At 33.5% G+C, this 24,680-nt stretch overlaps 1 protein-coding gene across 2 annotated transcripts in view; it reads left to right on the plus strand.

The window, feature by feature from the left end:
• The window catches only part of LOC129231527 (glutamic acid-rich protein-like), a 276,821-nt gene that overhangs the window by 221,724 nt on the left and 30,417 nt on the right, over positions 1-24,680 (plus strand). For both annotated transcript variants that reach the window (XM_054865866.1, XM_054865867.1), the window contains one exon: positions 20,282-20,400. In XM_054865866.1, the coding sequence (XP_054721841.1) occupies positions 20,282-20,400 (119 nt within the window). The remainder of the gene's footprint in view (positions 1-20,281; positions 20,401-24,680) is intronic.

Here is a 24,680-nt window from a genome sequence, read left to right on the forward strand (position 1 = left end):
GGTGCGGTGCGATGTTTGATTGTTACTTTGGGAGAAAATTATATGGGTTTTGATTTTTCGATGCTAACAAGGATGATTAACTTTAAATAAACTCTTTTAATTACCGTTTTTTTTCTTTAGATGTCTACATTTTGAAAAATGCAATCTTTTAACATCCGATATGAGAATCATATTTTGTTCTTTTTTCAAGCTAACTTCGCTTTATTAGGATTCAAATAAATGAAAAGTCTCTTTATTTAACTCTCATTTCAAGTTTTTAAAGCAAAATTGCATTTTCTGTAATGAGTCAAAAATAAAAATGCTGAATAGATGGTTTATTTTATTTTATTATTATTTTTTTTTGGGGGGGGGAGGGGGGTCAACTGTGTCCACAGATATTAATGATATGTTATCATAGGACTCTAAAATGAAATTTTAAAATAATTTTATCGAAAATATTTCTTTTACAAGCCGTTTTTATACTTTTGATGCCTTCACTTTGAGAATTGCGATCTCTTTGCATCCGCTATGGGAATCCGATTTTTCGAACTTTTGATGATTATTACGCTTTGTTAAGAGGTAAACAATTGAAATATCTTTTTATTTTTGTTAAAATCACGGAATTTATAAGTTTTAAACGAAATTCTGTGCTTTTTAAGAGTGTCTTGGGTCAAAAAGTTGAATGCCGAACTCTATTCTGAATTTTGTTTTATTTATTTATATTTTTGTTACTATTATTTTAAATACTGTACAGAAATATATCTAGTATAATTTAACATAATGCAGAATTGTAGATAAATATTGACACTTGAATGAGCGATGCCCCCCCCCCCCCCCCCCCCCCGCCAAATATCAGAAAAAAAATCCAGAATGATTTTCTCGTCATAGAAGAGGAAAACACTCAGCTCTAAGTTTAATTGATGCAGTTTGTGCCATCTCTAAATTCTAAAAGTTCGTTTTAACATTTTTTGTTTTTTTTTTTTTTTTTGCGAATTTTTTTGATTTTTCACAAAATTAATTCATTTTTCACAAAATTATTTGATTTTTCACAAAAAACGGACCCTGTGAAAAATCCTGGACAGACCCCTGAGAGCTCATTGGAAGAAGATATTTTTAAAGTATCAAATGAGAATGAAACCGACGATGATGAAGACATAGTGACACACAACCAAAAGCATTCACATATAAAATTTTGAGCCAATTCCTTGATGATGGCAAATGTTCTTTCAGGTTTGTTAGTGAAGGAAGATCTTGCCATGGAAGTGACGCAATTGGTTATGGATGCATTAATGCCCCACAAAGAACTACAGAGAAAAATAATTAATGATTGCCAAAAGACTATCATATCAAGTTTTTTTAACCAGCTAAATGCGAAGTTGATTCCTGTTTCCTTTATGCATGTTGTGCATATGTATCAGATTAAGTAAACATTAAGCTTATTGTACATTTATCTATCACTGGGATGAAGTATTTTTTTATTCTATGGAACCTAACTCCTATTTTAATACAACTGTTAAGTCTTAAGCGATTTTGATTTATGTGGCATTTCCGTGGAACATAACTCTGGCGTAATACAAGGGTCTACTGTATAGTCTAATTTCCTATGTCAAAATCTCCAAATGATCAACATGAAGATTCTTGAAGTTCTGGCGGAATTACGAAAATTTGCTTTTGTCATAAAATAAGGCTAAATTTCTGATGAATTTTATCGTATTGGTGAAATTTTTAGGAACATTTTTGTAGGACTTATTAGTCAAAATTTAAGATTGAAAGATCAATTTCAAATCGGTCGATGTGTCACTTTAATCTCACCATTTTTTAGTTAGCTGGATGCATGTGTATGTAAAAAATTTTAATGTATAATTTAAGAAAATAATGCATAAACATATTATTGTTAATTGCAAAAAGTAGTTAAAACCAAATCAAGTCATGAAAATACTCTTTGACATTTTTTAAAAAGGTGAAATTCATTTTGGAGGATTTCCAATTACTAGAATAGTAAACACCATATTAGTGAACAATTTCGTTAAAATAATAATTTCATTTAAAAAAACGCAACTTCCTTCAGGGGTCTGGCCAGAGAATACTTGGGTCCGTTAACAGACCCTTCGCAAAAATCCGATCAACAAAAATGGACCTTTCACAAAATCCCAATCAACCAAAACAAACCCTTCACAAAATTCTGATAAACAAGAATGGATCTTTCACAAATTGTTTATTGAAAGAGCAAATCTGAAAGCAAAATAACGCATATTTCGGTGTATAAAACCAATAATTTTTGGAACCTTTTTTAAAGTAAAATTAGAGGGATCAGCTTATACTAAATCTGCTAATTTTGCGTAGAGAAAAAACGGCCCTCTTGTGACGCTCCTGCAAGCAATAAATAATTGCTACTGCCAAATAAATATAATGCTTGTTGTTTCTTCCTTGGAAAGCAATTAGCAGCTGAAAATTGGTTTAGTTTTGATTAATTTTGTTTGTTTTATCACAGCTAATCAGCAGCGGCGTTGTTGTAAACTTTTCTGAAAAGACGTTGCAAGCACCTTTCTCCCCCCTCCCCCCGCTCATAATTTAATAAACATCAATAATAATAATATATATCAGCAAAATGAACTTAGAACTGCAAAGGGATAGTAACGGTGGGGAGAAAATATGATCGCTTCAGATAGGGTTACCAACTTCATGATGATAGCCACTTAGCGTCTGGCATTAAACCTTTATAATGACTTGATTAGAAAATATTATCATTTTGCCAGCTTGTCAATATTTGCGTTTTTACGGTGAAGTTCAGTTGTTTAACTGTTATTTTGGGAGAGGCCAAAGAAGGGTTCCTGAACTCCATCCCTTCGATAATGCATTCAAAAAGCGTATAAACGTTATGAAAGAGGGAGTACAATTTCATTTTTAAAGCTTCAATTTCAGGGAGAGCCCAGAGCGCTCCCCCCCCCCTCCTCTTTCTGTAATATGTTTTCAGGTTGCCCAATATTGTGATTTTGGAACCATCAGTTTGAAATAATTGAAGTAAGATTCCCTGAAACCCTCTTTTCTCTGAACTTTACCAAAATGATCTGCCATAAGGTTTTTTGGACTTCAATTAAAAAAATTCTAGGGGAGAGCCCACAGACCCCCCCCCCCCCCCGTTTTTGACGGTTTTTACGTTTTTTTGAATTACGATATCAAAACGCAAATATTACAATTTAAAGGCTTAAATTTCAAAACAAACAATCAAAAACTGGCATTGTTAAAATCTACATTTCTACACATACATTTTTTATTTGAGCGCACTTGCGGAGGAGGGGGGGGGGTGGCTGAAAATATTTTCCATCTTGAACACATCACCAAACTCGCACCCATGCATTTGTCTGAATTTTATTTGTTTATTTATTTATTTATTTTTTTGTTACTATTATTTTAAATATTGTATGGAAATATTTCTAATATAATTTATAATAATGTAGAATTTTAGATAATTATTGATACTTGAGAGAGCTATACATAAGATATAAACATAGGTATAAACATAGATGAGGAAAACATTTAAATTTAAGTTTAAATGATGCAGTTTGTGCCATCTCTAAATTCATTTTTTTTTTTTTTTTTTGTGGAATTATTTGATTTTTCACAAAATTATTTGATTTTTCACAAAAAATGGACCCTGTGAAAAATCCTGGACAGACCCCTGTCCTGTAGATGACGGGGAGAAAACAGATGTGTACTGTTCTGGTTTTTAACAGTTAGAATGTTTGAGGTTTGAATTTTTGGAAAATTACCTAACTTTCAAATGTAGATTAACATCCTAAGAATTCTTGTTTCATTTTCTAAAGCGTTAAATTTTTCTTTTGATAGAAAAAGTGAAAATACACTTGAGAAAACTCTTCAGGCTTATTTTATTTATAGTTTTCAATGTGTGAAATACACTTTCATAAGCATTCAAAATAATTTTTATTGTAACTAAGTTTCATGAACATTTTGGAACAGTAATTCCGGTAAAAACAAATGCTAATGTGTTCATAGTGTAAAAATAATTAATTAAAAACTGCTTGAGCAGTAGTACAAGACAAAAAAAAAAACTAGATTATTTGTTGTGAAAGCTGCAACTGACAACTAAAAAAGCAACTATTGGGACTATTTTGAAAAGTTGGCCGCTGTGACGACTATTATGGCCTAAATGAAGATAAAAACGACATTTTTTCAGAAATAAAAAGAACTACTATTTCAGCCTAAAAGCAACTAAAATATTTTTTAAAAAATAATGGATGTTAAGGAAAGAAATAGAAATGTAAAAAAGTGAAAAAAAAAAAAAACTTGAGCTTCAAGTATCATTGGTGAACTTTTTTAATTTCAAGCTTGCTCAAATCTGCCAAATTCCACGGAAAGTCGCCAAAAGCGCTATCGCTGCCCTATTTATCACAAAAAATAAATAAAACAATTCTTTTGTGTTTTTTTCTTTTTTTGCTCCTGGCAATATTTGGAAATTTCGATGTATCAAAACAATCTTATTTTATCCTAAAAATCTCCTAAAACATTAAAATTAAAGCTAGTTTTCATGTATGAAACCCAATATACCTATTTTCTAATTGACATGAGCATCCGATTAAATGAAAGTTAATAATTCAAAAAATAACAGAAATTACATATTTGGTCCTTCATACATCTTCATTCTTCGGCAATTCAACTTGATCCGTAATATTAGGGGATTTTCGTTTTGACAATGTAAATGAGAGAAAATTAAAAAATCAGTCTACTTAACTTGAATGGTTTTTATTGCAGCTAAAAAGACTAGGAATAATAATCAACAGACAAAAGGGATAACTTGAAACTGATTTTACAATGTTACTGGTTACAACTAAGATTTGAAATAAACTTGAGAGAATTCTCCAGAATTGAGAGAAGAACTCCAGAATGAAAGAACAACCTATCCACACACCCTTCAATCCCAGAGCTCTTATGAGTTTAGTAGCAACCTTTAGTGAGCATAGTTTTTTCCCCTAACCTTCATTTTTCATGAGACAAACAGTCTAAAGTGAAAAAAAAAAAAAAACTATGAGTGTCTCGAATAAAAAAATTCGATATAGAGAGATATTTTCCATGTACAGTAACATACATAGAAATTTGCTGTGATTTCAATAAATAGAAAATTTCGATATGTGAAAGTTCGATATATGGAGGTTTGACTGTATTTTTTTCTTAAATTCATATTTAGAAAATGCAAATGTAAATCAATAAAATGCGGTTTGACTCCCTCAGTCTCAGATTTTAATGAAACTTGGCATAGTTATTTTTTTGGTGTATTGAAGAAAGCAAACAAAATATCTATGATAAATCTCAAACCGTTTAGACTTTACAGCCTATTAATTTTTTTTTTAAATTTCATGATTAAATGAAGCAATTGCAAGTTGCTCTTTCAATACTGCAATAGTATTATGAAGTTTTTAACACTAAGTTTTTAGTTCCAATGCGAGGAAAGTCTATAACCATCATATATATGTAATTAGTGTGGAGTGAAAAACATGAAATTAAGAAATATAAAAAGCCTGTACGCAGAAAAGTTGCCTCTTACCTATTTATCATATACTCTATTTATCATACAAAATTTTAGTTAACCCTTCAAGCGGCCGTGACGTAAAATTCCTTCACCCAGCGATGTATTGAAGAGCGGCCGTGTCGAAAAATTTGGCCTTGAATATCCCGAAAAATTTGCCCTTCGAGAACGGCTGCGGCGTAAAATTCTATGGAAGAATATTCATGGCGAAATTTTTCGACACGGCCGCTCTTCGATACATCGCTGGGTGAAGGAATTTTACGTCACGGCCGCTTAAAGGGTTAAATCAAGTAATACCTTTAGCTGCCCATTTGACTTTGAATTTTAAGTAATTTTTAAATAAATATACCATCAAACCTCCGAATAGCGGGCATCAACTGGACCTAAGTTTATGTCCATTAATGGGGAGTGTCCACTATTGAGGAGTCTGAATTCACAATGACATTTTAATTTTGTATTCTAAATCTACACATACAGTGTGTAATTCTAAATTAAATTAATAAGTAGTGCTTAAATAAGTGTACTTACCCAATAAGTAAATAATCTGCTGAATTTTTTGGGAAAATAATATAGAAAGGCATTTTTTATGTGTTACATCATTTATTTGAAATGGTCAATTACAATGAGATTAACTCAAAATTTACTTTAAAAAATGAATTTTACCATAAAATAAAAAATAAGTGCCTTCTATTGATCAAGCAAAAAGCACTCCCTTGACCTTTGTTTTCCCAGAAATTTTTCTTAGTAAAAAAAGCAAACAGCCCCCCCCCCCCCCCGCCCAAATTTTCATTGGCAATTACATAATAATAAAAAAAATTGCGAGCGAATGAACCCAACGCAGAAATCGCGATCGCAAAAACAGAACATTTTCTCATATGAGTGAAAATTGCTTATTTTCAAATGTGAAATTCAGAACTTTGTGTTTAGCGCGATTGAGAAAATTTTTGCCATTTTTTTTCTCCTGTCCTTTTATTGGGGATGCAAAATAATGATTTTCAAAAGTAATTCTTACATGAATGTAAAATAGCAATATTTTTACTATACAGTTATCTTGTATTAATCCTGAAGATTGCATTGAAACCACTCTTACTTTTAGTCTTCATTGCTGTTTTCAGGAATTTCCTCAAGGTAAAAGTTAAGGGAGAGCTTATTCTTAGAATAGAGTACAATGGGCTATTTATGAACTTGCTCCCTGAGATCTGCCCAGGAGGTCACTGTAAGCTTCTATTCTTATCATTAAAATTCCATTGACTGGTCAGTGATAGGGGTGTGTTTGAATAGCTGATAAAGAGATAGGGTCATTTTAATCCCTTTCTGTTGATTCTCCTGGTCATTAAAGCTTAAAAGCATTTACTAACTAAATCTTTAGCATTTTCTCCAATTTGTTTTTCTGGTTCTTATCTTTTATGTTTTCTGGATCCCTGGGACCCGATTTTTCGCAGTTATATTTTTCGCCCCGAAGTTACGTTCCTTTCCAAAAAACCTGTGATAGCATGTAAACACGAACCCTGAAAGTTAACACCATACAGTAGGGGTTGGCCGAAATAAGCCAAAAAATTTTTTTTTTCGAAATCAATTTTTGGATAGCACCCAAAAGTTGCGTAGTGAGCTAGTTAGCACTCACAAAAAAATTCTTGGAATTTAAAAAATATCTAGCCGGCGCTATTTGACACTGAAAAAACGAAAAAAAAAGAAAAATGAATTTTTGTCGAAATTTTTTTTTTAAACTAAATTCCAAATATTTTGTTGGAATGTACCGAAAATGTTATGTAATGAGCCAGTTCGTGCCCATAAAATATTTCATTGATTTTAATGAGCATTTAACCACTCCTTTCCAACATCAAAAATTGGAGAAAAATGAAAAAATATTGAATTTCTTAAAAACCCAATGTGAAAATTATTTTTCAAAATTAAATCATAGACTAATTAATTAAATAGCACTATTAATTATAGTAATTATTCTCACTCAATAGTATCATACATTTTCTAGAATTATATATAGAGATAGTAAAATTTTGAAAAAGAAATCTTCAAATTTGATTTATAATACCTCATGCATAATGAATATTATTTTTTGGAATAACATTGTCCCTTGTTATCAAATGATGGAAGTTCTTACCTAGCTTGAAATTTGGCACGCATGTATCCATCTTGTGCAGTTTCACCACGAACTCTTATTGCAGCTTCTGTTATTAGTTTCACACAACGTTCCACAGCTTGCGTGTGACAGGGAAGTTTCTCGAAAGTGAACTCTGTAGGCTGTTCTTTGCACATTTCTTTCGATTGTTGGTCTTTTATGTGCATTGTAAGAGGTGGCTCTGTTACAACACAGTTTGCCAAATCAACTAAATCAACATAACCAACGGCTTCAAAATTGAGTTTAGGACGCTTAAAAAATCGTACACCATCCGAGTTTTTTGTCTTCTTATTTCTAGAGTTTAGAATACGCCTAACAGCTAATTCCAGAATGTATTTTCTTGAGTCAAACAACATTGTCAACAGTAGCTCTTCAGGATGAGCGAAGTATGCATTATTTGAGAGATCTTTGAAAATTATCTCCTTAACGTTGTCTGGAAACTGCCTTGCAAGAGAAATCATTTTCCAAAAATGTTGAGCACCATACTGGTTTCATTTTTATTTCAAACCACATTGGAGCAAAAACTAACATTACATACTTTACAAGCATTGTAAGATTTTCTGATGGAGTTGAAGTGCCTATATACAAGCGTAACAAACGGTTTGCAGTTGTCAGCAATCGGGCATGACTGAGTCTGCCTGGGCTACTGTCAGCCACGCTAGAAGACAACTACCATCTTTTACGGCAAGACAGAATCTATACAAATATTGTTGTTTAGTACTTAAATTTTTTATATCTTCATGTCCAAAGCCAGAAGATTGCAGTCAATTTATCAAATTTGACCACTGGATTTTTTTACAATCTCTAAGAAATTGTACGATAGCTTCAGAATATGAATGTGGCCCCTTGGTGCAACCATCCAATTCCAGAATAAGATGCCTCAGTGGCAACTCATTAGTATGCAGCAGACATATGTTCCACTATAAAGGTCTTTTGAGATATGTCTCAAGTAAACAAATTACTTCACCTTTCCATCCCGTATTTACATTTGTTCCGTTGCATCCAATAACCGATAAGTTAAGCAAACTCATATTTTTGCAAAGCCTATAATACCTTGCGAAATTTCTTTCGCACTTTCACCAACTGTTAGTGATAAATGACTGATGTACGTGCTACCTGTTTCTTCTGTCAGTGCTACATGTGCTTCAGATGCTAATTATTGATGGCCTGATGTCTTTTGAAGGGTGTCATCTTTGCGGCCGTCAAAGTACAAACTCTTTATAGCTGCCCCTTTAACTGCTTTTAAATCCCTTTCTCTTAGCTCACTCCTTTTTTTATTGACTTCCCCCCTTACTTTGTTTCTATCGACTATATATATTTTTGTTTTGTTTAGGAGAAACTAAGTCGAAATCAGCGAGTACTGTTGTAGTAATTTTAGCCACTGCTGAATTTGAAGCACCAGTTAGATCTGCTGCTAAAGCTGTATGAGGCATAGAAAGTCTCATTTGACTTGTCGTTGTTGATGGCGCATTAGTTCGCTTACGTATCTTGAAAGCGGATAATTCAATTTAAAATCGTCATCTGTATTTTCTGTGCTTTCTCCTGATTCAAGCTCTGTTTCTGGTTCATTCAATGTAATATGACTTTCCTTAACCCTCAATCCACTTGTGTTGGGTACTGATATGTCTTTCTCATCCAAAGCAACACTTGTTTTAATTTTCTGGCATATTTTTTCTTTTTTTCGTAAAATAGTAATAAAATGATCTTAGGAATAATAGCAGCAGTTGAGCGCCGTTTATTATCCAGGAGAAACAATTGGAACCGAAGATTAAAAAGTTTGCATCTTATGTAACTATTTTTTATTTGAGTGTGTGAATTTTTTTTAAATTAGCGTACAAATGTCTCATAAAATTGATTGAATTTTTGCTGTTTTTTCTAAGTAACGTATTGCATAACATTTCAGTATTTACTTATTTCGAAACTACTTATTTTTTTTTAAAATTTTTCCCATGTTTCAGTCTTAAAAGAGCGTAGCTTAATATTCTACGAAATGTATAAAAGTCTTTGAGGATTTCAACTAATTCACTGACAGATACTTCTGTTTGCTGAAACTAGCTTTCATTTTTGACCCCTCCCCCCCTTTTTTTTGAAAAATGTACATTTTTGCCCTTTTTTTCAGTTTTTCAAGGTCAAATAGCGCTGGCTAAATATTAAACAAATTTAGCGAAATTTTTTATGGGTAATAACGGCCCATATAGCAACTTTTCCGCACTATCCAAAAACAGTTTTTTCGGCCCACCCTACCATACATGGTTGCAAACTCCTAAAAACATTCTAAATTCAACTCGTATAACCCCGAAATGCGATTGGATAATTTCGTAAATTCTACGAAATAAAATTTTAGATTGTAGCAAAATGTAGCCCAATCGGCTACTTTTCACTTAATCTGGCTATATTGTGCTGATTCTTCATCAGCCGGAAAGGACACGGTGCCGGCGCTCGTTTCTCAAAATCTAGTGGGGGGGGGGGGGGGGAGATACCGTTAAGTTGCATGAGAGTATTGTTTTCTTTTGAGTGAATTCCTCTCCCATGCAAACTGATCAAACAAGGTCCTGTGTAAAATGAGAAAGATTTTTTCTTCTGCTGTTTGCCGGAATTTCGTGCATGAAATGAAAACAACTTTCATAAGCTTCGACTGAAGTTCGACTTGAAATGACTCTTGTTTTCAGAGCAAATCCTCTTATTGGTACTGGTTAGCTCCAGAACATCCTACGGGAGTAAAAAAATGCTTGCCACGAAAGCAGTGCTGAGCAACAGTAAAATAAAACGAAACTCGGCTGATTTACTGTCTGCTAACGAGGAGTGAAATACATTATACATCTATCTCGAGGGTCTGTGGATTCAGAAACTGTCCTCAAACGGGTAGTGTCCTCTATCTGGGAGTGTCTGTTAAGGGAGGTTTGACTGTGTATAAATTAATGCTTACTATATAGTTTGTTGAATGACCTAGGCGATTGCAAAATTGCTTTTAAAGGTGCATTAAGCGCGCTAATCACACATGCTCTGCTAATGCACTTCCATTGCATTCACTGCTATTAACTGTGTTCGTTGTTCTAGTTGGTTGTGTTTGTTTTTTTAAGTATTCTATTTATTTTGAATGATTTCAAACTATTGAGTTATAATTTCAAATTTAAATGAAAACTCTGTTTTTGCATATAAGCCACTTGAGAGGAAGACATAAAAAACACAATTATAAGTCAATGCTTTTCATCAGCATTGTAATTGAGATCAGCATCAGTTTTTATAAGTGCAACTGAATTCCAGTCAGTTAAATAGTTGTCTGCATTGAAATTTATGGTAGGAATCTTGGAATTCTTAAACATAGTTATCGTGTTTAGTTATTTTTTTTCTTTTAACATTGTTGAAGCCCCAGCTCCCTCGCATGTTTCATATTGTTGGTCAGCATTGACAATAGAATATTTTCTTGGCATGGCTACATTATGTTATTATACTGTACATTGTAAAAGTATTCACTTCCAATCCGATGTGATAATTTAGATTAATTAAAATAGAACTCTAACATGTTCTGTTGAAACTTTCACATTTTCTGACAAGCATTTTCTCGAAATATATAACCGAAAAAATCTATTTATTGTAACTAACTTTTTACAATGACTGTATTTCTTAACAATAAGAGTGAAATATTATTGTTTGAAATTACATTCCACATTTTGTAGACATACCATTAATCTGTACTAAGTTCATGGGGCACTAACTCTGCCAAAGATACATTTTAAAAAATTAACTACAGCTATATTTTCACAGGACACAAGTTTTTCCTACTTTCTAAATAATATTATTTTTGCCCAGCGGTTATTTCCATTCAAATGTTGCAGTAGATGGGGTAATCGTAATTCATTTGTATGGAATTCATAAATAAACCATAGTAGAGAACGTCCAATAGAAATCTCAATGTTCCTTATGACTCCAATGTTAAAGCCTGTATTGATCACTGTTTGCACCTAACCTACAGCATGTAACTTAAAAGCATCAGTATTTTTCTTTCAAATAGTTGATATGTTTATTTTAATGTTATGAGAGCTACCACACATAGGAGTGACAAGGATACCATTGTTTGATTTAAGTCACTAGAGTAAAATTACTTGGTCTTCTGTTGTCTTTCTAGCTTTATTTTTTTCATTCCTTAATTTGAATCAAAATATTGCTCCTTCGACCGTCAAAGTACAGCATAATCTTATAAAAGGTGTTATTCCTCATTTTTCTTTTTAAGTCAATGGGTATTTTTCTTCTTTTTATTCTGATTTGGCAAAAATAAACATCTTTACAGGAATATTCTTTGGCAATTATTAAAATAGAAATATGAATGTGACAACCAGACACTCTTGGCCCAGCTGGGCCGCTCCTACGTCAGTTTTTTGGATTGGAATAAAGATCAATTGTCTTCTTAAAGCTATCTACCTCCTTGCTCATTACCGCCTCTTCTGGTAAGCTGTTCCAAGTGCCCACAACCCTACTAAAGTAATAATTGTTCCTAACTTCCAGATTAGCTTGAGATTTGAATAACTTAAAACAATGACCCCTCGTCCTGCCTTCTATGGGAAAATTTAACCCATTAACATATTTCACATTGATAAATTTAAACAGCTAAATCATATCCCATTTGACTCTCTTTTGCAACCTAGAAGCCTTTCTTTGAGCTCTTTATAATGAAGAAATATCTTTGGATGAGGAGACTAAAATTGAACAGCATACTAAAGATAGTCGTACCAAACTCATTTATTTTTTAAAGCAGCATTAATAAGAATTGATGTTGATCTATCAGAGTCCATTCTATGCTTCATTTGAAAGTTTAATTCTTATTTGAGACGCTGAAGAAAATTCTTGACGTATAATTGCTTTTTCCCCTTTCGAGTTGGTTTTTTATATGTAAAAACAGTCTCTTCCATTACATTTGAAGTATTAGTTTAATGCTTTGAAATAATTCAAACTGAATAAACAACTTCAAAGGAGAGAGATAACCAACTAGAACAGAGAATGCAGTTGATAGCAGTGAATGCTAAGAAATTTCACTGGCAGAGCATGTGCGATGCGCAGGCTTAATGCACATTTCAAAGCAATTTCACCGTAGCCTAAGTCATGCAACTACCTATATATTAAATATTAATTTATCAAGAGTTTCATTACAAATATTCAAAGTTTCAAATGAGAGGTAATTATATTTTATGGTTCCATTTTCTCCAGTTTGATGAAAAATCAGGCAAATTCCTTAAAATTCCAAGTCAAATGGGCAGCTAAAGATATTACTTGATTTTGCTGAAATTTTGTATGATAAATAGACTTGGTAAGAGGCAGTATTTCAGCATACAGGCTTTAGATATGTCTCAAAATTTAGTTTTTTTCACCTCACTCTAATGTAGTGATGTTCCGGATATCCGTATCCACGGATATCCAAGGGAAAATAAAGATTTGTATCCGTATCCGTTACTTTTTTGGCGGATCTTAAACGGATCATTTCTATTCTAAAATTTTTTAAATATTTGAATAAAAGACTCTTAAATTCCGTTTAAATTAAGTTTTATTCCCTAGTTAAATTATAAGGTATCATTTCAGAAGTCAATTTGTATTCCCCCCTCCCCATTGCAAAAAGGAAGGGGAAATACGTTCTTAAAAGTGTGTATCAGTGTGTCTTTTTGTGGTATCGTAGCTCCTAAACAGATGAACCGATTTTGAGAGTTCATTTTTCGTTCAAAAGGTGACTTGTTCGAAAGTGTTTTTAGCTTGGCCTCGTTTTTGTAGAACTTTAATTACCGGAGATATTAATTAAAAACCGACTTAACGTTTTTCACAATTATAGTAGTAAAAATTTGCCCGTAAGTTAAAAATGTTGGCCCTGATTGAAAGAACGAAGTTTTCTGCCTTTGATATTTATTCGAAACTTCCAACTTATATACAGTAGGAGCTATAATCTTGTTAAGTAAATTTTAAATGCTATTCTAAGCCTTTATACGCGTGATTGGTAGTGATTTCATAGTCGGAAGATAAGGAGAAAAAGCTCAATTTAAAATTTTTACCTGCTGTCAGTTCATATTTGTTAACAAATGTGTAATCTGACCCGCGAAATTCAGATTAATATGAGGTCGGCTCTCTGGGACATGTTTTGTTTTTTAATTTTTAATTAATATTAGTTTTTTTATGGATTTGAAGTTTCTGTTATTCTTCATTTTCGTTTTTCTCGGTATCCTTCAAAAAAATGTTAGACTAAATTCCCTATTTACTGTTTGTAAAGGTGTTCCCGGCTCTGTATTTCGACGGTCGGAGTAAGTTCGGTGGAATGGGTCAGCGCTGCATTTATGCTGAAATAAAATGCGAAAAATTATTTCTAGCCTGTTTAGTAGCAGCTTTATACTCTTGCTCCTGTATCCTACATCTACCGAGTAAGCTAGAAATATTTTTTCACATTCCATCTAAGCATTAATGCAGCGCTATTTTTACCGCAGTTGACACTTTTTGAAGAAACTGCCATCATTCTGACGGGAATACCTTCCGTAACAAATTTTACACTTGGATAGTTGAATTGGGGAATTTTTTTTCCTTGAGATCCGTATCCGCAGATCTTGACACTATTGATCCGGATCCGGATCCGCGGATCTACTTTTTTAACGATCCGGCACATCACTACTCTAATGTACAGTATTGGCCCGAATGGATGACCCGCTTGTTCTTTCCCATTTATAGTGTCATATTGGTGCCAGATGTTTGATTTAGCAGACTACATACTGCAAAAGTGATGATGTTCTTGCTTGGCATTTGGTTAGTTTATTAGTTGTGTTTGCCGTGTATTAATGCACAAATTTTTGCAGAAGGGGGAAATAATATCAAAATGCCCGGTAAAAGAATTTCACCCGAAATGCAAGCACAAATAAAGACTGAGCAAAAAAAGGTTATAGTACTCGGGAAATTGCAGCCAGATTACAATTTGAACAAAAGACAGTTTCTAGGTCTATAAGTAATTTCTAAACAATGGGAAATTATGAATATTCAAAGCCAAAAGGTTATCCCACGAGCACACGTAAGCACATGGATGGCACATGGATGATTCCATAATTTTGGACACAAAGAAGTCACCCAGAAAATCAATGAATGCAATCTAAACTGGTTTACCAAAAGATAACAACCCTAATCAAAGGACAATCCACTGATGGAGTACCTTGCCGCCAGACTACATCTGTTAAGACATGGATTGCGAAGAAGAGGTTTCAGATCCTTGGGCTGCAGCCAGGAAATTAACAAAGTATAAAACCATTTTTAATTATATGGTAAAAAACATTATAATTTCATTTATAATAAAAAAATTTGATTGAAATAATTGAAATCTAGAAATAAAAATGTAAATGCTTTGTATTTCAGTGTGGCTAAAATAAATCAAATTAAACACTAAATGTGGACACAAAAAATAAAAAAACATAAAAAATAATTGTACTTAACATTCTGAAATACTTGAAGAATACTGTAATAGTTAATATTTCAAAACCATATGAAAAATCTCAAGGCACGGATCAACGCAGAGACCAACATTGCACATTTTACATTCATAGGAAGTGTCACGCCGTTTATTGTGCTTTGAGCAAACTACACATCTTCTAAGTTTTTTGCCAGCTTTTGATGCACACATTTTGGGAAAATGAGGGCCACTAAGCCTCAATGCATTTGTACCAGGAGATCTCACAATTGTTTTACATTGTTTGTTTATCAATAAATTGTTTATCAATAATCTATTAATCACTAATTGTTTATCAATAGATCTATTTCAAACAAATCTAAAGAAGTTCTTCTTTATTAGATTATGATTCCAGGCTTAGAAGGCTAAAAATGTACAGTTTTGAGCAAAGAAGAGACCGAGGAGACATGATTCAGTTGTTTAAATTTATTAAAATGAAAGATGTTATGGAGCTGAAGTTTAGCACTGAAAACAGGACAAGGGGTCATTGTTTTAAGCTATTTAAATCTCAGGCTAACATTGATATTAGGAAAAATTATTATTTTAGCAGGGTAGTGGAACCTTGGAACAAATCACCAGAAGAGGTGGTAATGAGCAAGGGAGTAGATAGTTTTAAGAGGGCCATTGATCTTCACTGGGGATTGTAAATTGACTAGGACCAGTCTAGCTGGGCCCAGAGCCTGTTGCTGGTTGTCACTTTTGTATTTTGTATTTGTTTTGCTTCCAGATGGTTTTCCATAATTTCATGGACAAGGATTTGCAAAAAAGGCGCAATTTGAATTGGAAGAGAGATAGTTCCTGAGAATGGTGTTTTTTAAAAAGAATGTAGCTATTAAAAATTGCCATATCAAAAAAAAAAAACCAAAAAACAGCTTTTTGTACCATTTGATGGTTTTTCTAAACACTGGATAGTGTGTCATCACAGAATCACCAAGATCAATACCTCCCATGTTACGATTGTAATCAAGAACACACTGGGGTTTCAAAATTTCATTTCCAGATTTCCTGTCTTTTTCCCGTTGATGCAGTATTTATACAAATACAAAAGTGACGACCAGCAACAGGCTCTGAGCCCAACTAGACTGGTCCTAGTCAATTTACAATCCACAGTGAAGATCAATGGCCCTCTTAAAACTATCTACTCCCTTGCTCATTACCACCCTTTCCGGTAAGCTGTTCCAAGGTTCCACTACCCTGCTAAAATATTTTTTTCTAATATCCATGTTAGCCTGAGATTTAAATAGCTTAAAACAATGACCCCTTGTCCTGCTTCAGTGCTAAACTTCAGCCCCGTAACATCTTTCATTTTAATAAATTTAAACAACTGAATCATGTCCCCTCGGTCTCTTCTTTGCTCAAGACTGTACATTTTTAGCCTTCTAAGCCTGGAATCATAGTCTAAGGGAGAAAGTCCATTTATTAGCCTTGTAGCCCACCTTTGAACTCTTTCCAATACATTAATGTTTTTCTTAAGATAAGGCGACCAAAACTGAACAGCATATTCCAAATGAGGTCTTACCAAACTTCTATATAAGGGCAGAAGAACTTCTTTAGATTTGTTTGAAATAGATCTATTGATAAACCCAAGCATCTTATTGGCTTTGTTACTAGCAATGCTGTACTGTTGGCTAAACTTTAAATCCTGACTTATTAAGACTCCTAGATCAGTAACTTTGTCTGCCCGACTAATGACTGAACCTTTCAAATAATAACTTGTGCACTTATTTCCATGCCCTAAATGTAGCACTTGAGATTTCCCAACATTAACAGCCATACCCCATTTATCAGACTACAGTCGAACCTGTCTATGTCGAAACCTGCGTATCTCGAAAAACTGCATATCTCGAAAAAATTTTATTTCCCAGCACTCTCAATTAATTTCTCATGATTTTTTCCCTGCTTTTCTTGAATACTTAGTACTTAAAACCTCTATTTCTCGAAGTTCAGATTTCGCTGCTGCGGAAATTTGAAGTGCAACCTTGTTTTCTTTTCATGGTTTAAAGAACATAAGGGCAGGAGATGAGCCCTAAAGTAAGAACTAATGGAGGATAATACCCAGCATTGGGGGTTGGGAAGAGGGGGGGGGGACAGACAGTTGGGAATGCAAGATGTAAACACTGACTGGCCCACAATACTACAAGGGTTGGGAGAGATGAAATGTGTCTCTTCAAGTTCACAAACTGGACAAGTGGTGCTATTATTTCTCCTGCAAAGGAAAACATGGTAAGGGAAACAATAGGGGCGAGAAGGAAGAATCAAAAGAATTCTTCGTTATCATTTTCCTTGAAATTGCGGTACCTCATGCTTGTTCGTGGAAGAAGACCAGAGTTCTTGAATGTGAAATTGTGTTCGGTGTGTTTTTTTTTTCTCGTTGGTCTTCTGAGATTTTCACACAGCTGCGTTACTCCTGAGTGTTTTGAGCCAAATATGACGTCTGTGAAAAGAAAATTGAATGTTCTTCCTATAGAAGAGAAAAGAAAAATTTTAGACTTTCTAGATCAAAACCCTCTGATGAAAAAAGTTGACGTTGCTGAGAAATTTAATGTCCCGCCAAGCACTCTATCCACAATAATAAAAAAAACTTTGTTGGAGACAGACAATAAAAATGTTAAAAAAGTAAGAAAATGTTCTTTTCTTAATTTAGACGAATGTTTGACTTTGTGGTTTAAACAGTGTCGTGAAAAAGAAATTCCTGTCAGCAGATTGATGCTGCGAGATAAAGCTTCGGAGTTTGCAAAAAAACTCGGGTATTCCGACTTTAAAGCGAGTAATGGTTGGCTGGAGAGTTTTAAATGTAGACACGGCATTGTTTTTCGAAAGATTTGTGGCGAAAGCGCAACAGTACCACAAAGCATTTGCAACAAATGGATAACCGATGAGCTCCCTTCACTTCTGAAAAATTTTGATCCTATTGACGTTTATAGTGCTGACGAAACAGGACTTTTTTATCTATGCTTGCCAAACAAAACAGCCGCTTTTAAAGGTGAAGAATGCAGAGGAGGAAAACAGCAAATTAAGAGTAACTGTTCTTTTAGCTGCTAATCAAGATTGAAGTGAGAAACTTCCACCTTTGATGATTGGGCGCTCTGCTAATCCCAGATGTTTTTCTAAACTAAAATCTTTTCCAATAGTGTACAAATCGAATCAGAAAGCCTGGATGACTAGCAATATTGGTTGAAAGGGATTGACAGATCGATGGGCTTAAAAAAAAGAAAGATTTTACTTTTTATCGACAATTGTGCTGCACATACGAAACTACCACCGCTATAGAATGTTAGTGTTGAGTTTCTGCCGGCAAACACCACTTCAAAACTGCAACCCCTTGACCAAGGGGTAATACAAAGTTTTAAAGCGAGTTACAGAAAAGAACTTGTGAAAAAGTTATTGAGGGGCATTGACGAAGGAAACACAGTTCAACAAATTCACGTCTTAGATGCGATGAGAATGATAGATTATGCCTGGAGAAATGTCACCGCTAAAACGATCAAGAACAGTTTTATTAAAGCTGGATTTGGAGAAAAAATACCTAGGCAAGAGGAAGTGCAAGAAATTGAAGACTTTGACAGTGAGCTTCAAGATTCAGATTGGATAGAAATTAAAAGAAGCATGGAAGTAGACTTTTCATTTGAAGATTTTGTAAACGTGGATGATTCTGTGGCTACTTGTGGTGTCTTTACGGACGAAGAGATCATTAAAGAAGTTCAGGTCAATTCCGAAGACGACGATGATGAAACAGAACCGACAGAAATTCCCAAATTAAATTAAAAAGATGCTGAAAAAGCAATTGAAACTCTTAGAAACTTTCTTGAATTACAGGACAGTATTAGTGAGGAAGGTTTTACAGCCATTGCAAAATTAAGAAGAATTGTAGATGAAACGAAAACTGCCAATCATAAAACTTTATTAACAGCTTTTTTTCATTGAGGTATGTACATGGTATTGCATTAAATCATAATGAATTGTTTATTTAATTAATGTGTTTATTTTATTTTCAGTATGTTATATTTCTATTCAGTTCACTGACAGTGTTCCCATTGCTTGAACAACTTTTAGTCGCTAGATTTAAATACAAAAATCAAAACCTCCATATCTCGAAACCTGTATTTTTCGATTTTTTTTGTCTGAACTCTCGACATTCGAGATAGACAGGTTCGACTGTACTCCGTAATATGATCTAGATCCTCTTGCTGCTGATTTGCTTGTTCTTCATTTTCTACAGTCCCCATAACTTTGACATCATCAGCAAAACAATTCCTGTTCCCAGAAATATTTTTGTGAGTATCGTTCATAAAAACAATGAACAAAACAGGCCCTAACACTGATCCTTGGCGAACCCCGCTTAAAACCTCACTCCAATTAGAATAATTTCCTTCCGGTCAGCCAGTTTCTTACTCAAATGAAAGTTTTCCCTCCTATTCCTATATCAGCTAATTTGCTAAGTAGAGCAACATGCGGTACCTTATCGAAAGCTTTTTGAAAATCAATGTAAACAACATCTACAGGCTTCTTATTGTCCGAAGCCATGGTAACTTTGTCATAGAAATGTAATAAATTAGTTTATAGAGTTTTAAAGTTATCTTACAAGCACTCAAGTACTGCATTTAATTTATAAAGTTTTTTGCATTAGATGAAGAAGTAAAGTGCAGACACCTGAATATATCCAGGAATCGATCACGTGACATAGCTGAATTAAAAAAGGGAGTAGAAACTATTGCATCGGTTGAAAAATATAACTTAAAGGACGATTTTCTTATAATACTCATAATTATAACGAGACCCAAAAATACATACATTTCACTAATTTTAACATCATCAAACTTTTTTGGAGGGACTACAGATGTGCTTGGTGCATTAATATCTATTACACAGATATTTTTTGCGTAAGAATTAGTTTCTTTCACATTACTTTCGACCATGCTTTCAGTGAAAAGCAAATTAAAAAAGTTCAATTCAGTCTGCAAGGGCACTGAAATATTGTCCACAAGTCCTGGTTTCGAAGTAAAATCATTTTTAGGAAGTTCCTCAATGTCCCAACTCCATTCACATGGTAGAATTGGAACTGATACACTGCTACTATTATTATTATTATTATCATCTTCTATTTCAGAGCCTGAAGGATCAGATCTACTTGTGAAATTGTATTAACATTTATTTTTTTATTTAGCAAACAAACAAGAAAAGATGATATAAACGCCATCAAGGCTCTAAAAACGAAGTATACGGATGATGATGACGCTCTTAGTTCAAAAAGACAGAAGAAGTTTAATTGGTCATGCTCATCGGGTATGCTGTTTATTTTTGTTTTCTTTGATAAAATTAAATCCATGTGTTTCATTTATTTGATGCTGAAAATAAAAATAAACTTAAAATATTTCTAGAAAAAACTTTGCACACTTATTAATTTGCTAAAATAAATGTCTGTTGCTGTTTTAAAAATCGGAATATATTGTAGAGATTTTATTTTATCACAATTGTTTGTTATAAACTGCAATAAGGAAAAAAAAATGCCTTTCAAAAAATTTTTTCTTGTAGCAGTTTTTGATGCATAGTTTGTAATATAAAACTTAAATGTATTGTTCTTCTTGACATCTTCTATATATGAGGTTAACACAAGCTGAACAATGTTTTGGCAGGAGCAGTGATAATATATATCTAGCCTATAATCCACAGGTTCTAAAATCGGCCTGAAGAAAAAATAGCTTCGTATAATCCGTGGATAATGCAAATGGCTATTGTGCAATTTCACTGTAATCTTGCTTATTTTAACTGACCTGAATCGCCCAAGAGGAACATTCAAGCAACGTAAAATAACCAACATACAGGCAGGCAGCGAAGAAGAACATACATGCTTCATAAAATAAACAACATTCAGTCGACGTACGATCTTGATCGGTGAATCCTACTGTAAAAATATTGTGATTCAATGAGTTGGTGTTAAGGGGGGGGGGAATCACACATAATCCATGACTGCATATAATCCGCACCTCATAAACTTTGCCTTTTTTAGCAGATAATCCGCGGATTATACGCAGAAAAATACAGTACTATTTTTTATTGAAATTTGATAAAATTGTTGAATAATAACTTGTGAATTCAGTCACGTTGCAGCCTAAAAAATGTTAGTGGTCCAATTCTCCTCTTCAGATTTTAAATCCAATGATGCAAGGAAATAGTTTGAAACAATCAAACAGACTTGATGGTTTGTCTTTTGTTTGTAAAGGACAGAAGCATTTGAAATTAGACTGTGTTCTGCTGAAGACATTATAGGATTCTTCATCATAAAATTGTCGTAAAATTGAGACAGCATGATTTTACAAGTATCATGGTGGAGAAGTTTGTAAGGAACAAGTATTGTGATGCTCTGAGAAGTTGAGCTCCGACTCTGACAATGTTTATTTATGTTTCGGAAAATATGGAGGGGCAATTGGCCCTAAGTTCAAAACTTTCTTAGTAGTTTTTCAAAAATATTCAAACTAAAATCCGAGCCAGTAACACATCTATTTTTCACTAGGCTCCCCTAAAACAGCTAAACATAGTCAATGTCACGGCTCAACTAACCAGAGCTGCACTATAACTTAACACATTTTAAATGCATCAGTTACATCCACTGCAGAAGAAAGAACTTTCACCATTTTCAGTTAGATTCGCAGTAAAAAAGTTTTAAAACTCAAATATCTATCCATAGTTGGAAGCAGCTACATCAGGAAAGAGAAGGCAAATCTAAAGGTGCAAGAACTAGAAATGAATGAAGGAGCTAATTACATAAAAAATTATTTAACTTATTAGAATGATGTTGAGAATTTATTATCCTAAAAATAGATAACTTGTGCAATTTAGATGACATTTAAAAATCAAAGTCTGACTCTGACATATGTGAATGAATCCATAGTTTTCTCTTAAAGTGAGTAAAAATGTATATTTTTTATTACTTTCTGAAGTATTCATTTTAAGTTAAGATGCAATCTTTCTTGCTTTTTCTTTATTTCCTTCTTGGATTTTCAAATGTTATTTTAAGAATTTTTTAAACAGGGTTGTTCCTGCAATAATTTTAAGGACTTTTGAAATTGCATTGCAACTCCCCCTTTAATTCTTTCTGTCATTGATTCTGGTTTCCACCATCCATACTCTTCCTTCTCCATTTAAAAGCCAAACTTAAAATTCTTTCCTTTTGAACTGACTGCAACTCTTCTTATTTTATTACTAAAAAAGGGTAGATAATATTTCAATCAAGTATTGCATGAAAAATGCATTGATATTATATAACCTTTTAGTTTCCTGATTTATTATTAGGTCTGTAAAATAAAAAAAATGAAAAAAAAAAGATTCAAAAGTTTTCGTTACATTCAATAGACATATTACATTTGCAACATATTGCTATATGTATGTTATTGCATTCAATATACAGTAGGGTGGTTCTCTTTTTGCCCAATGTAGTTGAAACTTGCATTAATTTTAACTGCCCTTTCAAAGGGGTGCCCATTCCCATGGTGTGATGCCCCCCCCCATCCCACACACATGCTGGGAAATACCCCCCCCCCCCCCCAAAAAAAAAAAAAGATTAAAAAATCTGTAAAGTCAACCTTCTTAAAAATTTTAATGCTGCAGTTTGCACCATGAATCTTCCTGGTGGGCAACCATGCCTTTCAATAGCCTGTGTGTATAGCATGGCAGGCATAGTAAACAGCTCTTTTTTGCCTGAAACAAACAGTTGACTATCTTCTTCAGAGATTGATTTCAGTTTTTGTGGATCAGACACATTTTTCTAGTCATTGAAATCAATGTAAGATTCTGCATCAAACATAAGTAAGAATGTGAAACATTTGTCTTTTGGGAGTCTATTTTGTTTTGATGAACACTACGAGCTTCTAAAACCCAACAAGCTGCCAATTCGTGGATGTGCTGCTTCAAGTCTGCCAGCATTGTAATAAATTAATTTTTAAGACATACGAAAACACTATTTCTTTGGATTGTGGGATCTAACTTGCACTTCAGCTCAGTGGATAAATATCTAGTTGCAGTAATTTTGAACAACTGCCGAGCCAATCTGCATATAAAGGGTAACTTTTGATAGCAAACCAGATTGGAGCATAAACATTGACGACTTATATTGCAAGAACTTTAAATTTTCAGAAGGAGATTCCATTAAAACACACAAACATAGTATTCAATCAGCACAAGTTAGCCATAGAACAAAAGACATTTTGCTAGACTTTGGCTCTTGCCAAGGCAGATTTTTGTGCTATTTTGCGCTTCCGACAAAGCATGCTTTTCTCAATTTCTGAAGTGGTGGGGTAAAGTACTGCTGAAGCAATAGCTACTCCAGCCCTGTCGGATATTTCGTTTCTGTCACATGTCCATGAAAGCAAATTGAAGTCCACTCTATTGCTTGTAGTAGTAAATTTATCGATATAGGTAAGCGTTTGTAGTTTGAAGCTTGTAAAGGTCCCTTGAATTGATCCTCACTGTCCATATCTGATAAGAGAGATGTGATGAAGTGATGATACTAAAACTGCCTTCACTTTCTTGAGGCTGAAGCTGCAATATCTCTCCTTCTCCCATGATTTTTTTCTGGACAAATGTAGTCGTTAATATCTTTGCATTTGCAAAATAAAATGTCAAATATCAATTTACTAGCTCGGTAAAATGACTCTGATTATTTTTTAGTTATTTTCGAATAGGATTTCAAAAGATTGCTGCTACATTTCGAAAGGTAGATGTTTAGCATCTCTTACTCATTTACGTTGCACAGTAGACAGGGAACAATTTAACCAAATTCACACATTTCAGTCAATTCTAGCAACTAAAATGGCAAGTGTGAGTATAAACCAGGTGCAAATTGAAAGTTTCATTTCTTGTTTCTGTAAACGAAGTAACATTTGTTATTATTGCAATCTAAAATGGAACATATCCTATTTCGGTAAGGAAATCCAAACTTCAATCTCAATCCGGATGCAAAAAGACTTATCATAATATAATTAAATTTCACACATGTTAGTTTAAAACCATTTGGCACCTTTTTAATCCCCTGCCCCTTAACATTTCAAGAAAAAAAAAATTTTTGAGCCACCCTAATATACAGTAAACACTCGATTATCCGAGAATCAATCAACAATCAGGAACCTGTATTTTCCCAGTAAGAAGCAAACACCCATGACAGTTTTTTGTCGAAAAATTGTCAGTTTAAACTTTTTGTTTTTATTTTATTTATTCTTTTATTTTTTGTGCTTTCTTCATAGTACATACACTTGTTCTTTATTGTCGTTTAGTTTTTTTGTGCAAAAATACAAAACACTTTTACTGTACTGTATACATTTTCAGTGTTTGAAATAGTATTATGCATCAGTATAGCTTAAGTTTTTGAGGGAGAACAATTTTTACCTTATTTATCCCTCATTTTAACCTTTTTGAGGTTTATCTGCAATTTTTATTATCCTCAGCACTTGTGCCACAAAATTCCGCAATTATTTTAAGTGAATAGATTTCACTGGAAAATAAATACTGAGATACTCAATACTGAGATACTACCCCTCAAAAATAAATACCCTGGTATTTAACATCACTGG

This window comes from Uloborus diversus, chromosome 10, assembly GCF_026930045.1.
Source record: "Uloborus diversus isolate 005 chromosome 10, Udiv.v.3.1, whole genome shotgun sequence".
Taxonomy (NCBI): Eukaryota; Metazoa; Arthropoda; class Arachnida; order Araneae; family Uloboridae; genus Uloborus; species Uloborus diversus.